The 17149-nt window shown below is 44.1% G+C and overlaps 1 protein-coding gene across 1 annotated transcript in view; it reads right to left on the reverse strand.

Moving 5' to 3' along the window:
* LOC126185878 (follistatin-related protein 5-like) overlaps positions 1–17149 on the reverse strand; it is a 566088-nt gene that overhangs the window by 79926 nt on the left and 469013 nt on the right. The window contains exon 8 of the mRNA XM_049928165.1: positions 1678–1962. Coding sequence (XP_049784122.1) covers positions 1678–1962 — 285 coding nt within the window. The remainder of the gene's footprint in view (positions 1–1677; positions 1963–17149) is intronic.

The raw sequence follows: 17149 nt of genomic DNA on the forward strand, positions 1-17149 counted from the left end.
ACCCAAGACATTGTGCAAGCTGATGGTTTACATGGAATGGACTGGATCCTCTGGTACAACTGAACGATCACTGACCGGAAATGGTTACGTTACGCTGCTTGGACACCATTTGCAGCCATTTGTCGACTTCAGGCTTCCAAAAAGCGAAGCAGTTTTTATGGATAACAATGTGCGATGTTACCGGGCCACAATTGTTCGCGATTGTTGAAGAACATTTCTACATCTACATCTACATGGGTACTCTGCAAATCACATTTAAGTGCCTGGCAGAGGGTTCATCGAACCACCTTCACAAATGTCTATTTTCCCTTATTTTATTGTGGTGATCGTTCCGCGCTATGTAGGTCGGTGTCAAGAAAATATTTTCGTATTCGGAGGAGAAAGTTGGTGATTGGAATTGCATGAGAAGATTCCGTCGCAACGAAAAACGCTTTTGTTTTAATGATTTCCAGCCAAAATTCTGTATCATTTCTGTGACACTCTCTCCCATATTTCACGATAATACAAAACGTGTTGCCTTTCTTTGAAATTTTTCGACGTACTCCGGCAGTCCTACCTGATAAGGATCCCACACCGCGCAGCAGTATTCTAAAACAGGACGGACAAGCGTAGTGTACGCAGTCTCCTTAGTAGGTGTGTTACATTTTCTAAGTGTCCCACCAATAAAACGCAGCCTTCCCCACGATATATTCTATGTGTTCTTTCCAATTTAAGTTTTTGGTAATTGTAATACCTAGGTATTTAGTTGAATTTACGGCTTTTAGATTAGACTGATTTATCGCGTAACCGAAGTTTGACGAGTTCCTCTTAGCATTCATGTGGATGACCTCACACTTTCCGTTATTTAGGGTCAACTGCCACTTTCCCCACTATTCAGATATTTTTTTCTAAATCGTTTTGCAGTTTGTTTTGATTTTCTGATGACTTTATTAGTCGATAAACGACAGCGTCATCTGCAAATAACCGAAGACGGTTGCTCAGATTGTCTCCCAAATCGTTTACATAGATAAGGAACAGCAAAGGGCCTATAACAGTACCTTGGGGAACGCCTGAAATCACTTCTGTTTAACTCGATGACTTTCCGTGAATTACTACGAACTGTGACCTCTCTGACAGGAAATCACAAATCCAGTCACATAATTGAGACGATATTCCATAAGCACGCAATTTTACTACGAGCCGCTTGTGTGGTACAGTGTCAAAAGCCTTTCTGAAATCCAGGAATACGGAATCGATCCGAAATCCCTTGTAAATAACACATTCTGTACAATTCGAGCGAATGATCTGGCCACCCACTTCGCCCGACCTGAAACCCATCGAACATTTCTGAGACTTAATCGAGAGATCAGTTCTTGCACCGGCAACACTTTCGAAATTATGGGCGGATGTAGAAGCAGCATGGCTCAACATTTTCGCAAGGGACTTCCAACGACTTGTTGAATCCACGCCACTTCCATTTGCTGCACTATGCCGGGCAGAAGGAGGTCCGACACGATATTTGGTGGTATTCGATGACTTGTGTCACCTCGTGTATAGTGTTTTCCTGGCACTCGTTCGGATCGGTGCAAGATGTGGGATGGTGTGGAGTTATTAGTAACATATGAAAAATGACTGCAAAGAAATGAGCTTTGCGTTAGACACGAAGCAATGCGCAAAACCGCAGCGCGGCAGACTCACTGTGCACGGTGAGGACGTGCGTCTGCACGACGTCCTTGTTGCGCTGCGCGTGGCAGGTGTAGTTTCCGGCGTGCACCAGCTGTATGCGCGTCAGGTAGAGCGAGCCGTCGCTGAAGACGCGCACGTCGGGCTCGCCCAGCTCGGACAGGTCGGCGCCGTAGCGCCGCCACACGATGGGCGGCGGCGGCGTCCCCGTCACGTCGCACTTGATGTCCACGTTGTCGCCCACGCGCGCCGACAGGTGGTTCACCTGCAGCGCCGTGTCCAGCGACACCACCGACACACCTGCCGACACACCGAGGCGCTCTTCAACACGCATCCCAGTGCGCGACAGTCGTCTCGAGGAACAAGGGAAGCGTACACACAGCGAGTTGGCGATTTTGCTTTGGTACGTAGCTGTAACAAATGTTGCTCCAGTTGGGTGCGCTTCTCAAGCGTTTTCAAGAAACTGTGCTTCAAAGTTTTACAACCCTGACGAGAGTCCCCGGAGTCGATCTGCGCCGTTTGCATAATCGGAGTAGAAGTCTGCCCATAACGTGTTTAATCTTTCGCCAAAGAAATATATCGCCACAGATAATCATATGTCTCTGGAAAGGAATAATAACAGTAACGACAACAACAATAATAGTCGTCGTGAATTCATTCGCGGCTGTGTAGAATCAAGATAAAATGTTAATTTTCTACAGATGCATTCACGTGCGTATCACAGTGAAGCAACACCCGGTTTCACCTGTTTCGAATAATGTATCTGCAATACGCACACGAATGTATCGATAAATAAATCTTCATTTCATCACGATTCCTTATTATACCTCGCCACGCATGTACGACAATGAGTATTCTTGTTACACTTGCGGGAAAAAATGTAACACCCTCCAGGGCAAACCCATTTGACTGACAAAAGACGTGAAAGATAGTTCATTGTCGTAAGAGCACGTGATAACAAATGCGCGTATCCTTACTTGCACACGATCCTCAAGGTACGGAATGGCAATCTGCGATGGATTGTGCCAAGCACCTTGCACATTTTGTTGCAATTCGGCAATGGGAACGAGTCAGTTCGCGCTTCACCAAGTCACATACATATTCAATTCGTGAGAGATCAGGTGACCTTGCTGGTCAGGGCTGTCGTTGTACACCAAGAAGAGGACGTTGCGTCGTAGCACCAAATTTTCGACGTACCTTGTCCTGATGAAAAATCATATCACCTGACTGTCAAAGAAATGGTACACTACTGGCCATTAAAATTGCTACACCAAGAAGAAATGCAGATGATAAACGGGTATTTGTTGGACAAATATATTATACTAGAATTGACATGTGATTACTATTTCACGCAATTTGGATGCATAGATCCTGAGAAATCAGTACCCAGAACAACCACCTCTGGCCGTAATAACGGCCTTAATACGCCTGGGCATTGAGTAAAACTGCATGGATGGCGTGGAAAGGTACAGCTGGCCATGCAGCTTCAACACGATACCACAATTCCTCAAGAATAGTGACTGGCGTATTGTGACGAGCCAGTTGCTCGGCCACCATTGACCAGACGTTTTCAATTGGTGAGAGATCTGGAGAATGTGCTGGCCAGGGCAGCAGTTGAACATTTTCTGTATCCAGAAAGGCGCACAGGACCTGCAACATGCGGTCGTGCATTATCCTGCTGAAATGTAGGGTTTCGCAGGGATCGAATGAAGGGTAGAGCCACGGGTCGTAACACATCTGAAATGTAACGTCCACTGTTCAGAATGCCGTCAATGCGAACAAGAGGTGACCGAGAGGTATAACCAATGGTACCCCATACCATCACGCCGTGTGATACACCAGTACAGCGATGACGAATTCACGCTTCCAATGTGCGTTCGCCGCGATGACGCGAAACACGGATGCGACCATCATGATGCTGTAAGCAGAATGACGTTTTGCCATTCGTGCACTCAGGTTCGTCGTTGAGTACACCATCGCAGGCGCTCCTGTCTGTGATGCAGCGTCAGGGGTAACCGCATCCATGGTCCCCGAGCTGATAGTCCATGTTGCTGCAAACGTCGTCGAACTGTTCGTGCAGATGGTTGTTGTCTTGCAAACGTCCCCATCTGTTGCCTCAGGGATCGAGACGTGGATGCACGATCCGTTACAGCAATGCGGATGAGATGCCTGTCATCTCGAGTGCTAGTGATACGAGACCATTGGGATCCAGCACGGCGTTCCTTATTACCCTCCTGAACCCACCGATTCCATATTCTGCTAACAGTCATTGGATCTCGACCAATGCGAGCAGCAATGTCGCGATACGATAAACCGCAATCGCGATAGGCTACAGTCCGACCTTGATCAAAGTCGGAAATTTGATGGTATGCATTTCTCCTCCTTACACGAGGCATCACAACAACGTTTCACCAGGCAACGCCGGTGAACTGCTGTTTGCGTATGAGAAATCAGCTGGAAACTTTCCTCATGTCAGCACGTTGTAGGTGTCGCCACCGTTGCCAACCCTGTGTGAATGCTCTGAAAAGCTAATCGTTTGCATAATACAGCATCTTTTTCGTGTCGGTCAAATTTCGCGTCTGTAGAACGTCATCTTCCTGGTGTAGCAATTTTAATGACCAGTAGTGTAGTAGTACTGGGACAACAACTTCTGCAGTGTTGCAGGGGCTGTGTACTGTACCCTGCAGAACCACCAAATATGACCACAAGTTCCTCTGACGGCCCTCCATACATTGCACTCCGGAACACGCTGCTCGCCAGGTCTCTGCTGTTCACTTGTAATTCCATTACTCCCATACAGGTAAAATCTGCTTTCATTACTGGGTACAACATTGTGTCATTCCAGCCTCCGGTCAACTCTTTCATGACACTGGAGAAACAGTGCTTGGGGATGTGTTGGTGTCCGTGTTAATCTGGCCAGAGGCACACATGAACGTACTGTTGCTGTAAGCAGACAGTCCCCAATGGGCTTGGTGACACATCAGGTTCAACATGTGCCCAGAATACTTCCCTGGATGATGTTTGGCGGCCCACTACTGCTCTCACAATGTATCTAGGAGGGCTATTCGGAAAGTAAAGAACGACAGATCGCGAAATGGAAACCACAGTGAAATTCAAAAATGTTTTATTTGGAACAGTTAGCTACAACTTCCAGCTACTTATCTCCATAGTCGCCGATCCGACTTAGACGTTTGTCTTAGCGTTGTACCAACTTTCCAATACCCTCGTTATAGAAGGCAGCCGCCAGTGCTTTCCGCCAATTCTCTACGCCGGCCTACAGGTAATTTTCTGTGCCAAAATATTGTCTTCACAGCCAGCGGTTCATGTAAGCAGAGATGAAACTCAGAGGGAGAGAATTAGGGCTGTATTGTGGGTAATCAAACATTTCCAATTGAAAACGATGCGGGAGCATCTTCATTGCCCCTGCAGAATGCGGTTGAGAATTGTCTTGAAGAAGGAACCTCACGACAGTTATGTAATATTGGCTGCATAGCTTCAGGCGAAATTTCTTAACAGGCGCTGGTACTTGGCGGGAGATACTACAGTTCTAGGTATCTTTATGTGCTTCCTGTGTGCTCAGAACTAGAAAGAACGATGTAACGCGATCTACGGGCATACTAGAGACGCTGCCCAACCCAACACACCTGTGCAAAACTTCATCGGATTTTCACTGTGGTTTCCATTTCGTGACCGATCGTTCCTTGCTTTCCGAATAACCCTCGTATCTTGACGTGCGTCTGCACTACGCAGTGGTTCTGAACTTGGTCTACCTGTGTGACAACGTCCCAAAGACCACTGTTGAAAGCAACAACACACCACCGATACATCGTGTCCAACATTTGCAGCAACTGTCGATACGTCCATCCAACTTCCTGCAGACCAACAATGCGACCCTGTTCAAACGGCTGAGGTTGTTCGCAGCAGTACGTACTCGCCTTTAGGTACGTTGTTGTACCCTAGGATGAACGTTACACACACAATTCACCTCTGAACTCAGCACATTTACTTCCTGCAGTGAAAACAGAGGGCGCTGTTTCGCCGATGACCGTGATAACTATATCGCAACACTACAACCGCTCAGCACACACACATTATATAACCAAGTACCACTGAACACAGTCCTGGAGGGTATCAAACTTTTAACAGCTGTGTATTATTTGAAAAAGTCATATTACCGACTTGAGCTGCTGGTAAAATACTTTATACAGTCAGTTCCAGTCGTCTGAGCATCATCAGGTTCATGAAAGTATTTACCAGCATCATGTTAGGCGAAATATAAAATCTTTGTCCTCAGGTGATTAAACAATGAACAATACACTTTCATATTGTAATATAAATTACGTTGTTGATCTGTCACATTATTCACGGTTTTATTGGCTGACGATGACGATTTTGTATTTCGCTTCACATGATAGTGTGAATACTTTTATGAACCTGATAATAGTAAGACGACTGAAATTGATGCATAAATATTTTACCAGCAGCTCAAGGCAATTATATGTAATTTTTCAAATATATCTGAGCTATGGATCACCATCCCCAGAAAATGTATTGTATTGTTGTTTCTATTATTACCGTGAGTCGCAATGCCTGCAAAGTAGACTTACCTCAAACAACACGAGCTTCGCAGAGCGTCCGACTCGCCAGGCGAAGCGAGTTCGCCAGCAAATTCTAGCGGGCTGCTGGCAGAGGCTGCTAGCAGAGCGGAAATGTTTCGCGGCATGCATCACGACACATCAGGACAGAAGTCACGCTTCACAGCTTAACCAGCAATGTGTGTTCGAGGGAGCGTTCCTGTGAGAGTTCTAGCTAGAACTGTAGAGAGAGCCACTCGGAATGCAAGTTTCACTCGGGCGTCACTGTCGCCGCTACCGCTCCAGTTCATCGCAGCTCGCGTGTCTGGAGAAGGATCTGCCACTCTGTGTCACCGGATGACACTTCCACTGCTGCGCCTATGCCGGTTGTGAGACTGTATTGTACGCTATTGGACTCAATCTTAGAGCAGGACTGTCACAGACTCGTAATACTGTACCAGTGATCTCTCCGTGATAGGTGTTTGTGTGTCATTGGATTAGTACGTGCTTTTAGAAATGGAGCTGTAGTCATTTCAGTGGTTGTGATTATAGGAATACTTGCCGGAAGTGAAGTTGGAGTAGCGCCCGTGTGTTTGTTGTCAACATATACCTTGGCAGCGAAATGCAACGACAACAGTTTCTTTCGGAAGAAACATCATTCGATGTTTATGGTCCAAGACTTCCAGTCAGCCACCTTAGCTGGTTCCGCTGACGCCGCTCTGGACAGCTGGTGCTCATGTATGTTGCGCAACACGCTCGTAAAATTTTGAATATCGGTTTCTTGAAAATGCATGAGAAGAGCATCGTACTAAGGCAGCATTCGTTGCATGTAAGAATGTACTGCAAACGTGGGAGAGGTAAGCGAAATTGGTGTCTCGTTGCGTGTACGCTTCCCTTTTGAGTGTGCTCAGTATGCGCTCGACATAATAGGGAGACATATAGAGCGTAAGTACATGTATGACAAACTTTTTTCACTATTATGCAGTGCGCTTGTAAAGCGAACAGTATACACAACCAGAATCAGAAGTAGCTGACAGTCAGCTGTAGATTTTACAATTTTCTTGTACTATCAAGTGTAAACACGTAAACGCTAAAGGACGTGGATGATATTGGTTTGAGTACCGCTCTCAAAGTGCTCGTTCGCTGACGGACGAGTCACATGGACACTTGGAAGCTGGAGTTCCCATCCTTAATCACACGAGAGATTCCCCTTCAAGTTTCATGTTTTGGGTCAGTCCGTCGTACGAGTTGACCATTGTCGCTACGGACTGATGCCTTTGTTCCAGAATTTTAAAGAAAATGAAGAGTGTCTGGAATGTTTTGCATACATAACAGCCATCACCATGTTTGTGGAAATTAAGTTTCAATTAGTATTTAGTCCTGTAGTTTAAGAAATCACTCTTATAAAGGACTCAGATACGGAAAGTAAATAAATAGTTTTGGTGATGCAATTATGTAATTAAATTCGAAGTCAACTTCTGCTTATAATAAGGAATGGTGCCTCCGCGAGTAAGCTGTATACAGAATCGACAACAACTCATTTGCAGTTTGTTTCTTCCAAATTGTATGAAGTATCATGTTAGATACTCGTTAAAGAATGTTATATTGTAAGCATACTAAGCTTTTATAGCGTACCGACGTTTAAAATAATGATTTTTCACTACACATTCACGTGAGAAAACCCATATTTGTCTTCTAACGAGACTCGATAACACCATTGTCACCATATTGGGCTAATGTCTACGTACTTTTGGTATGATGACTTATTTTATTGCAGTAGGTAGATGAGAAGCAGGCAGTGTAATACAACTTTCCAGAGTGCGTGCTTCTCGCTCTACATATTAGAATGAATCGTTTAGCAAGACTGTTTTAAGCAATGAAAGTGATTCAGTTCCAGGGATTGAACAAAAACGTGAAAACATTACGAGAAATGGATGCTCGAACATGAATGCAAGTGCTAGAAAAGCCTGCCGGTGGCGCTGTTGTATTTCGCCACAGTATTCATCTGTGTAGTATCCTCAAGTCGCAAGTGTGAGCCGTGGTCAGAACAGTGTTCTGTGTAGTTGCGAATGTGTTATGTCACGGCTGAGTGGATTCGAACGTGGGCAAATTTTTGGTGGCGTATGGTGGGTGCTTCCGCAACCAAGGTAGCCGAAGTGTTTCACGGATCACTGTACTGGCCGCGCGGAGTGGCCGGGCGGTTAGAGGCGCCATGTCACTGACTGCGCGACATCTCCCCCCGGAGGTTCGAGTCCTGTGTGTGTTGTTGTTAGTATAAGTTAGTTTAAGTGGTGTGTAAGTCTAGGGACCGATGACCTCAGCAGTTTGGTCCCTTAGAAATTCGCATACACAGCACTGTACTGAATATTTATACCGAGTACATGGAAAGAGGAAAACGTAATCCGCTAAGTTATAATGAGGAGGGAAGTGTGTGGCGGGATCGAAGAGGACGGTGACAACGAATCTGAGGACGGCAGCTGTAAAAGTTGCCGCAGAACTGAGTGTCACACGCGTGAACCCTGTCAGCAGCAAAACAACACGAAGCGTGCTCCATAAGCATGGAACGCCAGAGCAAGCTAGAATTCCAAAACAACTCCCCAGCGATGTAAACCCCAATAACAGGAAAGTATGGCGCTAAAGCTATAAAATCTCTACCATAAAGAATGGAAGAAAGTTTTTTAATCGGACAGGTCTCGTTTCACGCTGTTTCTAACTTCCTGCCTAGTTTACATTCCAAGACTGAAAGATGGTGGAGGGTTCGGTGATAAGTTTGGCTGTCATATCGCGCTATTCCATGGCCTCCATGGTTACTCTGCAAAGTTACATTATTTCCAAGGATTATCTGACCGTTTTGAATGATCAGGCCAATCCCATGCTACAATGTTTGTTCTCTAACGATTATGCTGTGTTCCAAGACGGCAGGCTGTTCACACAGCTCACATTGTCACGGCTATGAGATGCCGCATCTCCCCTTTCCACCACAGGCGCCAGATCTCGATATTATCAGCTGTTCATCTGCGTGTGAAATCTTATGGGACTTAACTGCTAAGGTCATCAGTCCCTAAGCTTACACACTACTTTACCTAAATTATCCTAAGGACAAACACACACACCCATGCCCGAGGAAGGACTCGTACCTCCGCCGGGACCATCGATATTATCGAGCCTCTGTGGTGTGCTTTGGAGAGAAGCGTGTGTGATCACTATCCAGTGTCCTCATCGTTATTTGAATTTGTCGCAATTTTGTAAGGAGGATGATATAAGAGTTCCTTGAAAACTGTACCATTCCGAGACGACTGGAAACTGTGTTGAAAGCAAACGTGTTTCCTAGGCCTATTAGGCATGGTAATGTGATGAGTTTTTGGTGTTTCCACATTTATATCCGACTCTTGTATTAATTACTGTGTTAAGAGACTAATGCTGAGTGACTTTAAATGTTTACATTGTTGTTGTTGTGGTCTTCACTCCTGAGACTGGTTTGATGCAGCTCTCCATGCTACCCTATCCTGTGCAAGCTTCTTCATCTCCCAGTACTTACTGCAACCTACATCTTTCTGAATCTGCTTAGTGTATTCATCTCTTGGTCTCCCTTTACGATTTTTACCCTCCACGCTGCCCTCCAATGCTAAATTTGTGATTCCTTGATGCCTCAGAACATGTCCTACCAACCGGTCCCTTCTTCTTGTCAAGTTGTGCCACAGACTCCTCTTCTCCCCAATTCTATTCAATACCTCCTCATTAGTTATGTGATCTACCCATCTAATCTTCAGCATTCTTCTGTAGCACCACATTTCGAAAGCTTCTATTCTCTTCTTGTCCAAACTATTTATCGTCCATGTTTCACTTCCGTACATGGCTACACTCCATACAAATACTTTCAGAAACGGCTTCCTGACACCTAAATCTATACTCGATGTTAACAAATTTCTCTTCTTCAGAAACGCTTCCCTAGCCATTGCCAATCTACATTTTATATCTTCTCTACTTCGACCATCGTCAGTTATTTTGCTCCCCAAATAGCAAAACTCCTTTACTACTTTAAGTGTCTCATTTCCTTATCTAATTCCCTCAGCATCACCCGACTTAGTTCGACTACATTCCATTATCCTCGTTTTGCTTTTGTTGATGTTCATCTTATATCCTCCTTTCAAGACACTGTCCATTCCGTTCAACTGCTCTTCCAAATCCTTTGCTGTCTCTGACAGGATTACAATGTCATCGTCGAACCTCAAAGTTTTTATTTCTTCTCCATGGATTTTAATTCCTACCCCGAATTTTTCTTTTGTTTCCTTTACTGCTTGCTCAATATCCAGATTGAATAACATCGGGAAGAGGCTACAACACTGTCTCATTCCTGTCGCAACCACTGCTTCCATCTCATGTCCTTCGACTCTTATAACTGCCATCTGGTTTCTGTACAAATTTTAAATAGCCTTTCGCTCCCTTTGTTTTACCCCTGCCACCTTTAGAATTTGAAAGAGAATATTCCAGTCAACATTGTCAAAAGCTTTCTCTAAGTCTACAAATGCTAGAAACGTAGGTTTGCCTTTCCTAAATCTTTCTTCTACGATAAGTCGTAAGGTCAGTATTGCCTCACGTGTTCCAATATTGCTACGGAATCCAAACTGATCTTCCCCGAGGTCGGCTTCTACAAGTTTTTCCATTCGTCTGTAAAGAATTCGTGTTAGTATTTTGCAGCTGTGACTTACTAAACTGATAGTTCGGTAATTTTCACATCTGTCAACATCTGCTTTCTTTGGGAACGAAGAAAACACTGCTCGATAGTAAAGAAAATACCATAACGGACGGAAGTGGTGTTTTTGAAAGTAAATTGCAGCGTTACGTGGGAAAATATTAAAAATATTCGCTCGTCGTTCCAGAGGCAACCGTGCAATACTGACACAAAATGTCTCAGACGCCTCAGCCAAGACTACGGAACAGGAGATGTTCGTAACAGGCAAGCCACACTGAGCGGCCGTGAGGGCCAAAGTTACTCTAATTCCGGACAATGCGACCTCCGTGTCTCAGTTGGGCAGACAAAGCGCTTTAATCAACAGGCTGAGGAGTGAGGTGGGGAGTGCAGCTAACGCGGGCGGGCGTGATTGATGCCCCGAGCGAGCGCCGGGTCTGCGGTTAGCGCTCCCAGGCGTCTAAGGGAACCATTTGTCAAAGACGAGGTTAATGTCGCGCCAGGCACTGACGCCTGTCGCCCGACCCCTGCTGGCCTGTGTGGACGGAGCGCGGTGGCGAGCAGGACGCGATAATCCACGCAAAGAGGGCGCGCGTTTAAACTCGCCACGTAAAAGACCAAGCGGAGCAGGCTGTCCGTCATACCGTGCCGGGTCGTTAGGCCCGTTGTGCTTGGCGACCAACTTACATTCACTGCCATCCTCGGTAGACGGACGGGGAACCTTCTAAACCGACTTTGCTACGGAAAGGGAGCTTTAAGATATAAACTAGGGCTGAATTTATGCTAAACAAAAAGGGCTAGAATTCAGTGGCGTAATACCACAAGATGGAAAGAGGTTGGCTTCAGTTCTTTCCATATGCAGGTTATAATGGAAACATATTTAGTGACAGACAATATTTCATCAATATTTTTCTTTACTTTTGGTATAAAAGCTTTTAAGCAGGTGTCCCCGTGTTTGGTTTTACTGAAATCTTCATTTCTGTATGTTGCGTGGTGTTGGCAATGTGACGTGTACTGGCGTGATACGACGTAATCGTCGAACCTTGAATCATCTTATCACCCCATCATTCTTGACGACGTTGTTCTTGTTGTTGCGGGCTTCAGTCCGAAGACTGCACGCTAGTCCATCGTCAAAGTTTCTTCATTACCGCACATTTCCTACAACGATCCATTTCAACCTGTTTACTGTACAGGGTGTTACAAAAAGGTACGGCCAAACTTTCAGGAAACATTCCTCACACACAAAGAAAGAAAATATGTTATGTGGACATGTGTCCGGAAACGCTTACTTTCCATGTTAGAGCTCATTTTATTACTTCTCTTCAAATCACATTAATCATGGAATGGAAACACACAGCAACAGAACGTACCAGCCGTACCAGCGTGACTTCAAGCACTTTGTTACAGGAAATGTTCAAAATGTCCTCCGTTAGCGAGGATACAGGCATCTACCCTCCGTCGCATGGAATCCCTGATGCGCTGATGCAGCCCTGGAGAATGGCGTATTGTATCACAGCCGTCCACAATACGAGCACGAAGAGTCTCTCCTTTTGGACCGGGGTTGGGTAGACAAGAGCTTTCAAATGCCCCCATAAATGTAAGTCAAGAGGGTTGAGATCAGGAGAGAGTGGAGGCCATGGAATGATCCGCCTCTACCAATCCATCGGTCACCGAATCTGTTGTTGAGAAGCGTACGAACACTTCGACTGAAATGTGCAGGAGCTTCATCGTGCATGAACCACATGTTGTGTCGTACTTGTAAAGGCACATGTTCTAGCAGCACAGGTAGATAACGTGCTCCATGATAACGTGCTCCATTGAGCGTATTTGGAAAAACAAAAAAGAGCTCTAACATGGAAATTAAGCGTTTCCGGACACATGTCCACGTAACATCTTTTCTTTGTTTGTGTGTGAGGAATGTTTCCTGAAAGTTTGGCCTTACCTGTTTGTAACACCCTGTATACTCCGTCTGCAGTTCCCAGCCCTCATTCCCCACATATCCTGTATCACAAAATTGATGATGTCCTGGTGCCTAAACCTTCCTGATGCCTAAGACTGTGTCCTATAACTTTTATCTTTTATGTTTCAGAGAATTCATGAAAGTTGGTTACCTTAGAGTAATTTATTAATTTGCTACCAGTTTCGGTCACTGACATCTGGAACGCAAAATTGTCTACTGCAAGTCACATGTCAGTCGAGCATTAACTGTCAGTTTCACGACTAATAATACAGAAGAATAATACTGAAGTATTTTCCTGTTGTGTGTGCGTGAGGAAGATTGGTGATGTGGGAAAAGTATTATTCTTTTGTATTATTACTCATGAAACTGCCGGTAATGCGATTTTATGGGTCAACATAACTGACAGGTGACTTGCAGGGGCCAGTTTTTCGTGCCAGATGGTGGTCATCTCCACCATAAATTTATTTTTCCCCAGCTGAGTTTTGTACCTGCTTGGTAGCCCACTGGCAAAGTGCCGCATTACGGATCCAAAAGTGTTAGGTTCGATTCCTGATCATTCTTAGGATTTTGAGCTATCATTTACCACTGCTTTCACATCTAGCAGTGTGTGTTGATAAGAAAAATGCTGAGGGGAACCGTGGCTCGGAGTCCAAGTTAAACTACAGGTGGCCCTGTAACTCTATGGGTAACTTCGAAGGTGGGAGAAGGGGAATGACATACCTCCTCCAACAGTTGTATGGCTAGTAAAGAGTTGTGGTGTTCACACCAATCTTCCGGTTCATGACAGATTTATCTTTCCCTTTACCTTACCGTACCAGTTATCGACCCATTCATTCCACGCATTCAATCTTCAGCATTCCTCTGTTGCAACACATTTTATTACTCTTATTCTAGTCTTGTGTGAAATACGTATCACAGAAGTTTCACTTCTGTACCATGCTACGCTCCGTAGAAATATCCTCAGAAAATTCTTTCTAACATTAAATTTATATTCTATATTAACACATTCTCTTCTTCAGAAATGTTTTTCTTGTTACTGCAAGTCTGCATTTTATATTCTGCCTGCTTCGACCATCATCAATTGCTTTGCTGCCCAAATAACAGAACTCATGTACTACTTTATAGTGCATCATTTTCTAACTCAGTTGCCGCAGCATCTCCTGATTTAATTACACTACATTCCATTACCCTTGTTTCGTTGATGTTCTTCTTACGAGGGCTGTTCGGGAAGTAAGGGTTAATCGGGAGCGAAATGGAAATCACAGTGAAAATCCGATGAAACTTTGCACATATGTGTTGGGCATTCTCTAGTATAGCTGTCGACCGCATCACATCGGTATTTTCAGCACTGAGAGCACAGTAAGCCGTAAAGATGCGTAGAACAACTGTGTCACCCGCCAAGTATGAGGACCTGGTGAGAGATTTTTCCTGATGTCATACAGTCCACATAAACAACTGTCATGCGTTTCCTGAACTATGACAATTCTTGGCCGCACTCCACAGTGGCAATGGAAATGCACGTGCAGCGTTTTCGATGGGAAGTGTGTGATTGCCCACAATACAGCACGTAATTGGCTTCCTATTGGTTCCAGCTCCGCCTGCTATAACAGCTGGCTATGACGGCAACGCTTTGGCACAGACAACGAGATGTAGACCAGCGCATAGAATTGGCGGAAACGACATGAGGCTGCATTCTATGACGAAGGCTTTGGAAAGTTGGTACAACGCTACGACAAATGTCTAAGTCAGAACGGCGACTATGTAGAGAAACAGCTGGCAGGTGAAACATTTTTGATTTTTCACAGTGCATTCCATGTCTTATTCTCATAATAGCTACGCGAGCTACACAGTGCTGACAGCAGAATAGTCTGTAATCCTCGAATACGAGTTCTCTACATTTATCCAACAGGGTTCCGCAAGAACAACGTCGTGTTTCTTCCAAAGCTTCAGTAGTAATGACACGGACATTGAATAAGAAAGTCGATTTCTTCTTTTAATGTTCACCAGTCGTAAACGATTCAAGTCCCTAGCCTCAGTCCAAGAAACTGTGGCGACTTTCCGCTCGTGACAACTCTTTGAGTCTTTCCATTTTACTACCTCAAGGACAAGTGGAGATTGAGTAAAACTTGATTCCTCAGATCAATTTCAGTGAGTAAAATTACGACTCATTTGAGTTCGCCGAGAATTCGGTTAAAGCTCCGTAAGAGCTATCCAACCCGTCACGATCCTAGCAGTCCGTTTCTGATTTCGTTCACTGACTCCATTCATGTTCCTGATAAGGACTTCAAACACTGGAACGATGCTCTCTAATATTACTGAAATTATCGTCTTATATGTGATTTCCTTGAAAAAGTGAAATGTACAGTCTCATAATCCTTAAAATTAATGTAAGTTTTCATTTTAAGTGTTAATCTCATTTCGTATTACTTCTTAGTATTGTCCCTAAATTTTTCTACGGTGTCACATTCGCCCGATATTGACAATTAGTCATGTACTAATATTCTAACCGTTTCTTTCTCTTCACTGCAGACATTATCCTGCACTTATGTATATATGAGGATGTAGCGTCTCAATCTAAAATTATTTCAAATACATCAGAGGAAAGAGGATAAAAGTTATATCTGTAATCGTGTCTGCTAGAGATGCTGTAATTTTAATATTTCTTAATTTTACTCTCTGACCGTGATCTGAGGAAACAAAGTTTACTTAATCTTCACTTGTCCTTGAGATAATGTCATTGAAAGACGAGAAGATTGTTACAAGCAAAAATTCGCCACTCCTTTGTATGTTGCGGCTAGGGACAACAAATCGTTTGCGATTGTTGAGCATTTCCGTGTAATTACTACTGATTTTTGAGCACATCCCAGAGCAAACCTTTCAATGACGCACTAAAATGAATCTTATTCTAATATTGTATCTTTCATTCAACAGATCGTGACTACTGTCACTAGAATTTTAGTAACTTGTATCTCCGTGGGCGAAGCGATTTATTTGGTTCGTTCGCGTTCACCAATAAGAATTTCATGTACGCACTGCTTATGTATTCAGACAATAGGAACTAACAGAAAACAAGATAGTAATTTTTAGAAAGGGCGCTGTCATTCATTACATCAAATGGAAATTTCCATACGATTGTCAATGGCGATACTTTCCCGTAGACTATAGAAGCGCTAGTGAACACTCTAATCATGCCATTGACTCTAACTGATAAATCATTTATGTATGTTGAGAACTTTAGAGATTCTATTATACTTCATTGGGGGACGTCGTGATGTTACATTCTCTTCTGTTCAACATCCATAGTCCATTATGAAGTACTGGTTTCTTCATATGAATAAATCCGCTCTATTTGTACTTCAATAATCCGTTATTTGAATAAAATCGTACCAGAATTTCAGGATTAAATCCAATCTTAAGCGCTGATTTGCGTATGAAAAGGTCGTACCAGTCGCGTAAAAAGTGCAGCAAATTTATGAAGTAGCGTATTAGATCCAGTGATCATCATCATCATCATCATCATCATTTAAGACTGATTATGCCTTTCAGCGTTCAGTCTGGAGCATAGTCCCCCTTATAAAATTCCTCCATGATCCCCTATTTAATGCTAACATTGGTGCCTCTTCTGATGTTAAGCCTATTACTTCAAAATCATTCTTAACCGAATCCAGGTACCTTCTCCTTGGTCTACCCCGACTCCTCCTACCCTCTACTGCTGAACCCATGAGTCTCTTGGGTAACCTTGCTTCTCCCATACGTGTAACATGACCCCACCTTCTAAGCCTGTTCGCCCGGACTGCTACATCTATAGAGTTGATTCCCAGTTTTTCTTTGATTTCCTCATTGTGGACACCCTCCTGCCATTGTTCCCATCTATTAGTACCTGCAATCATCCTAGCTACTTTCATATCCGTAACCTCAACCTTATTGATAAGGTAACCTGAATCCACCCAGCTTTTGCTCCCATACAACAAAGCTGGTCGAAAGATTGAACGGTGCACAGATAACTTAAGTCTTGGTACTGACTTCCTTCTTGCAGAAGAGAGTAGATCGTAGCTGAGCGCTCACTGCATAGGCTTTGCTGCACCTCGCTTCCAGTTCTTTCACTATGTTGCCATCCTGTGAGAATAAGCATCCTAAGTACTTGAAACCGTCCACCTGTTCTAACTTTGTTCCTCCTAGAACTAATGCAGTGAGCCATCAGCTACGATCTACTCTCTTCTGCAAGAAGGAAGTCAGTACCAAGACTAAGTTATTTGTGCACCG

This window comes from Schistocerca cancellata, chromosome 1 (genome assembly GCF_023864275.1).
Source record: "Schistocerca cancellata isolate TAMUIC-IGC-003103 chromosome 1, iqSchCanc2.1, whole genome shotgun sequence".
Lineage (NCBI taxonomy): Eukaryota > Metazoa > Arthropoda > Insecta > Orthoptera > Acrididae > Schistocerca > Schistocerca cancellata.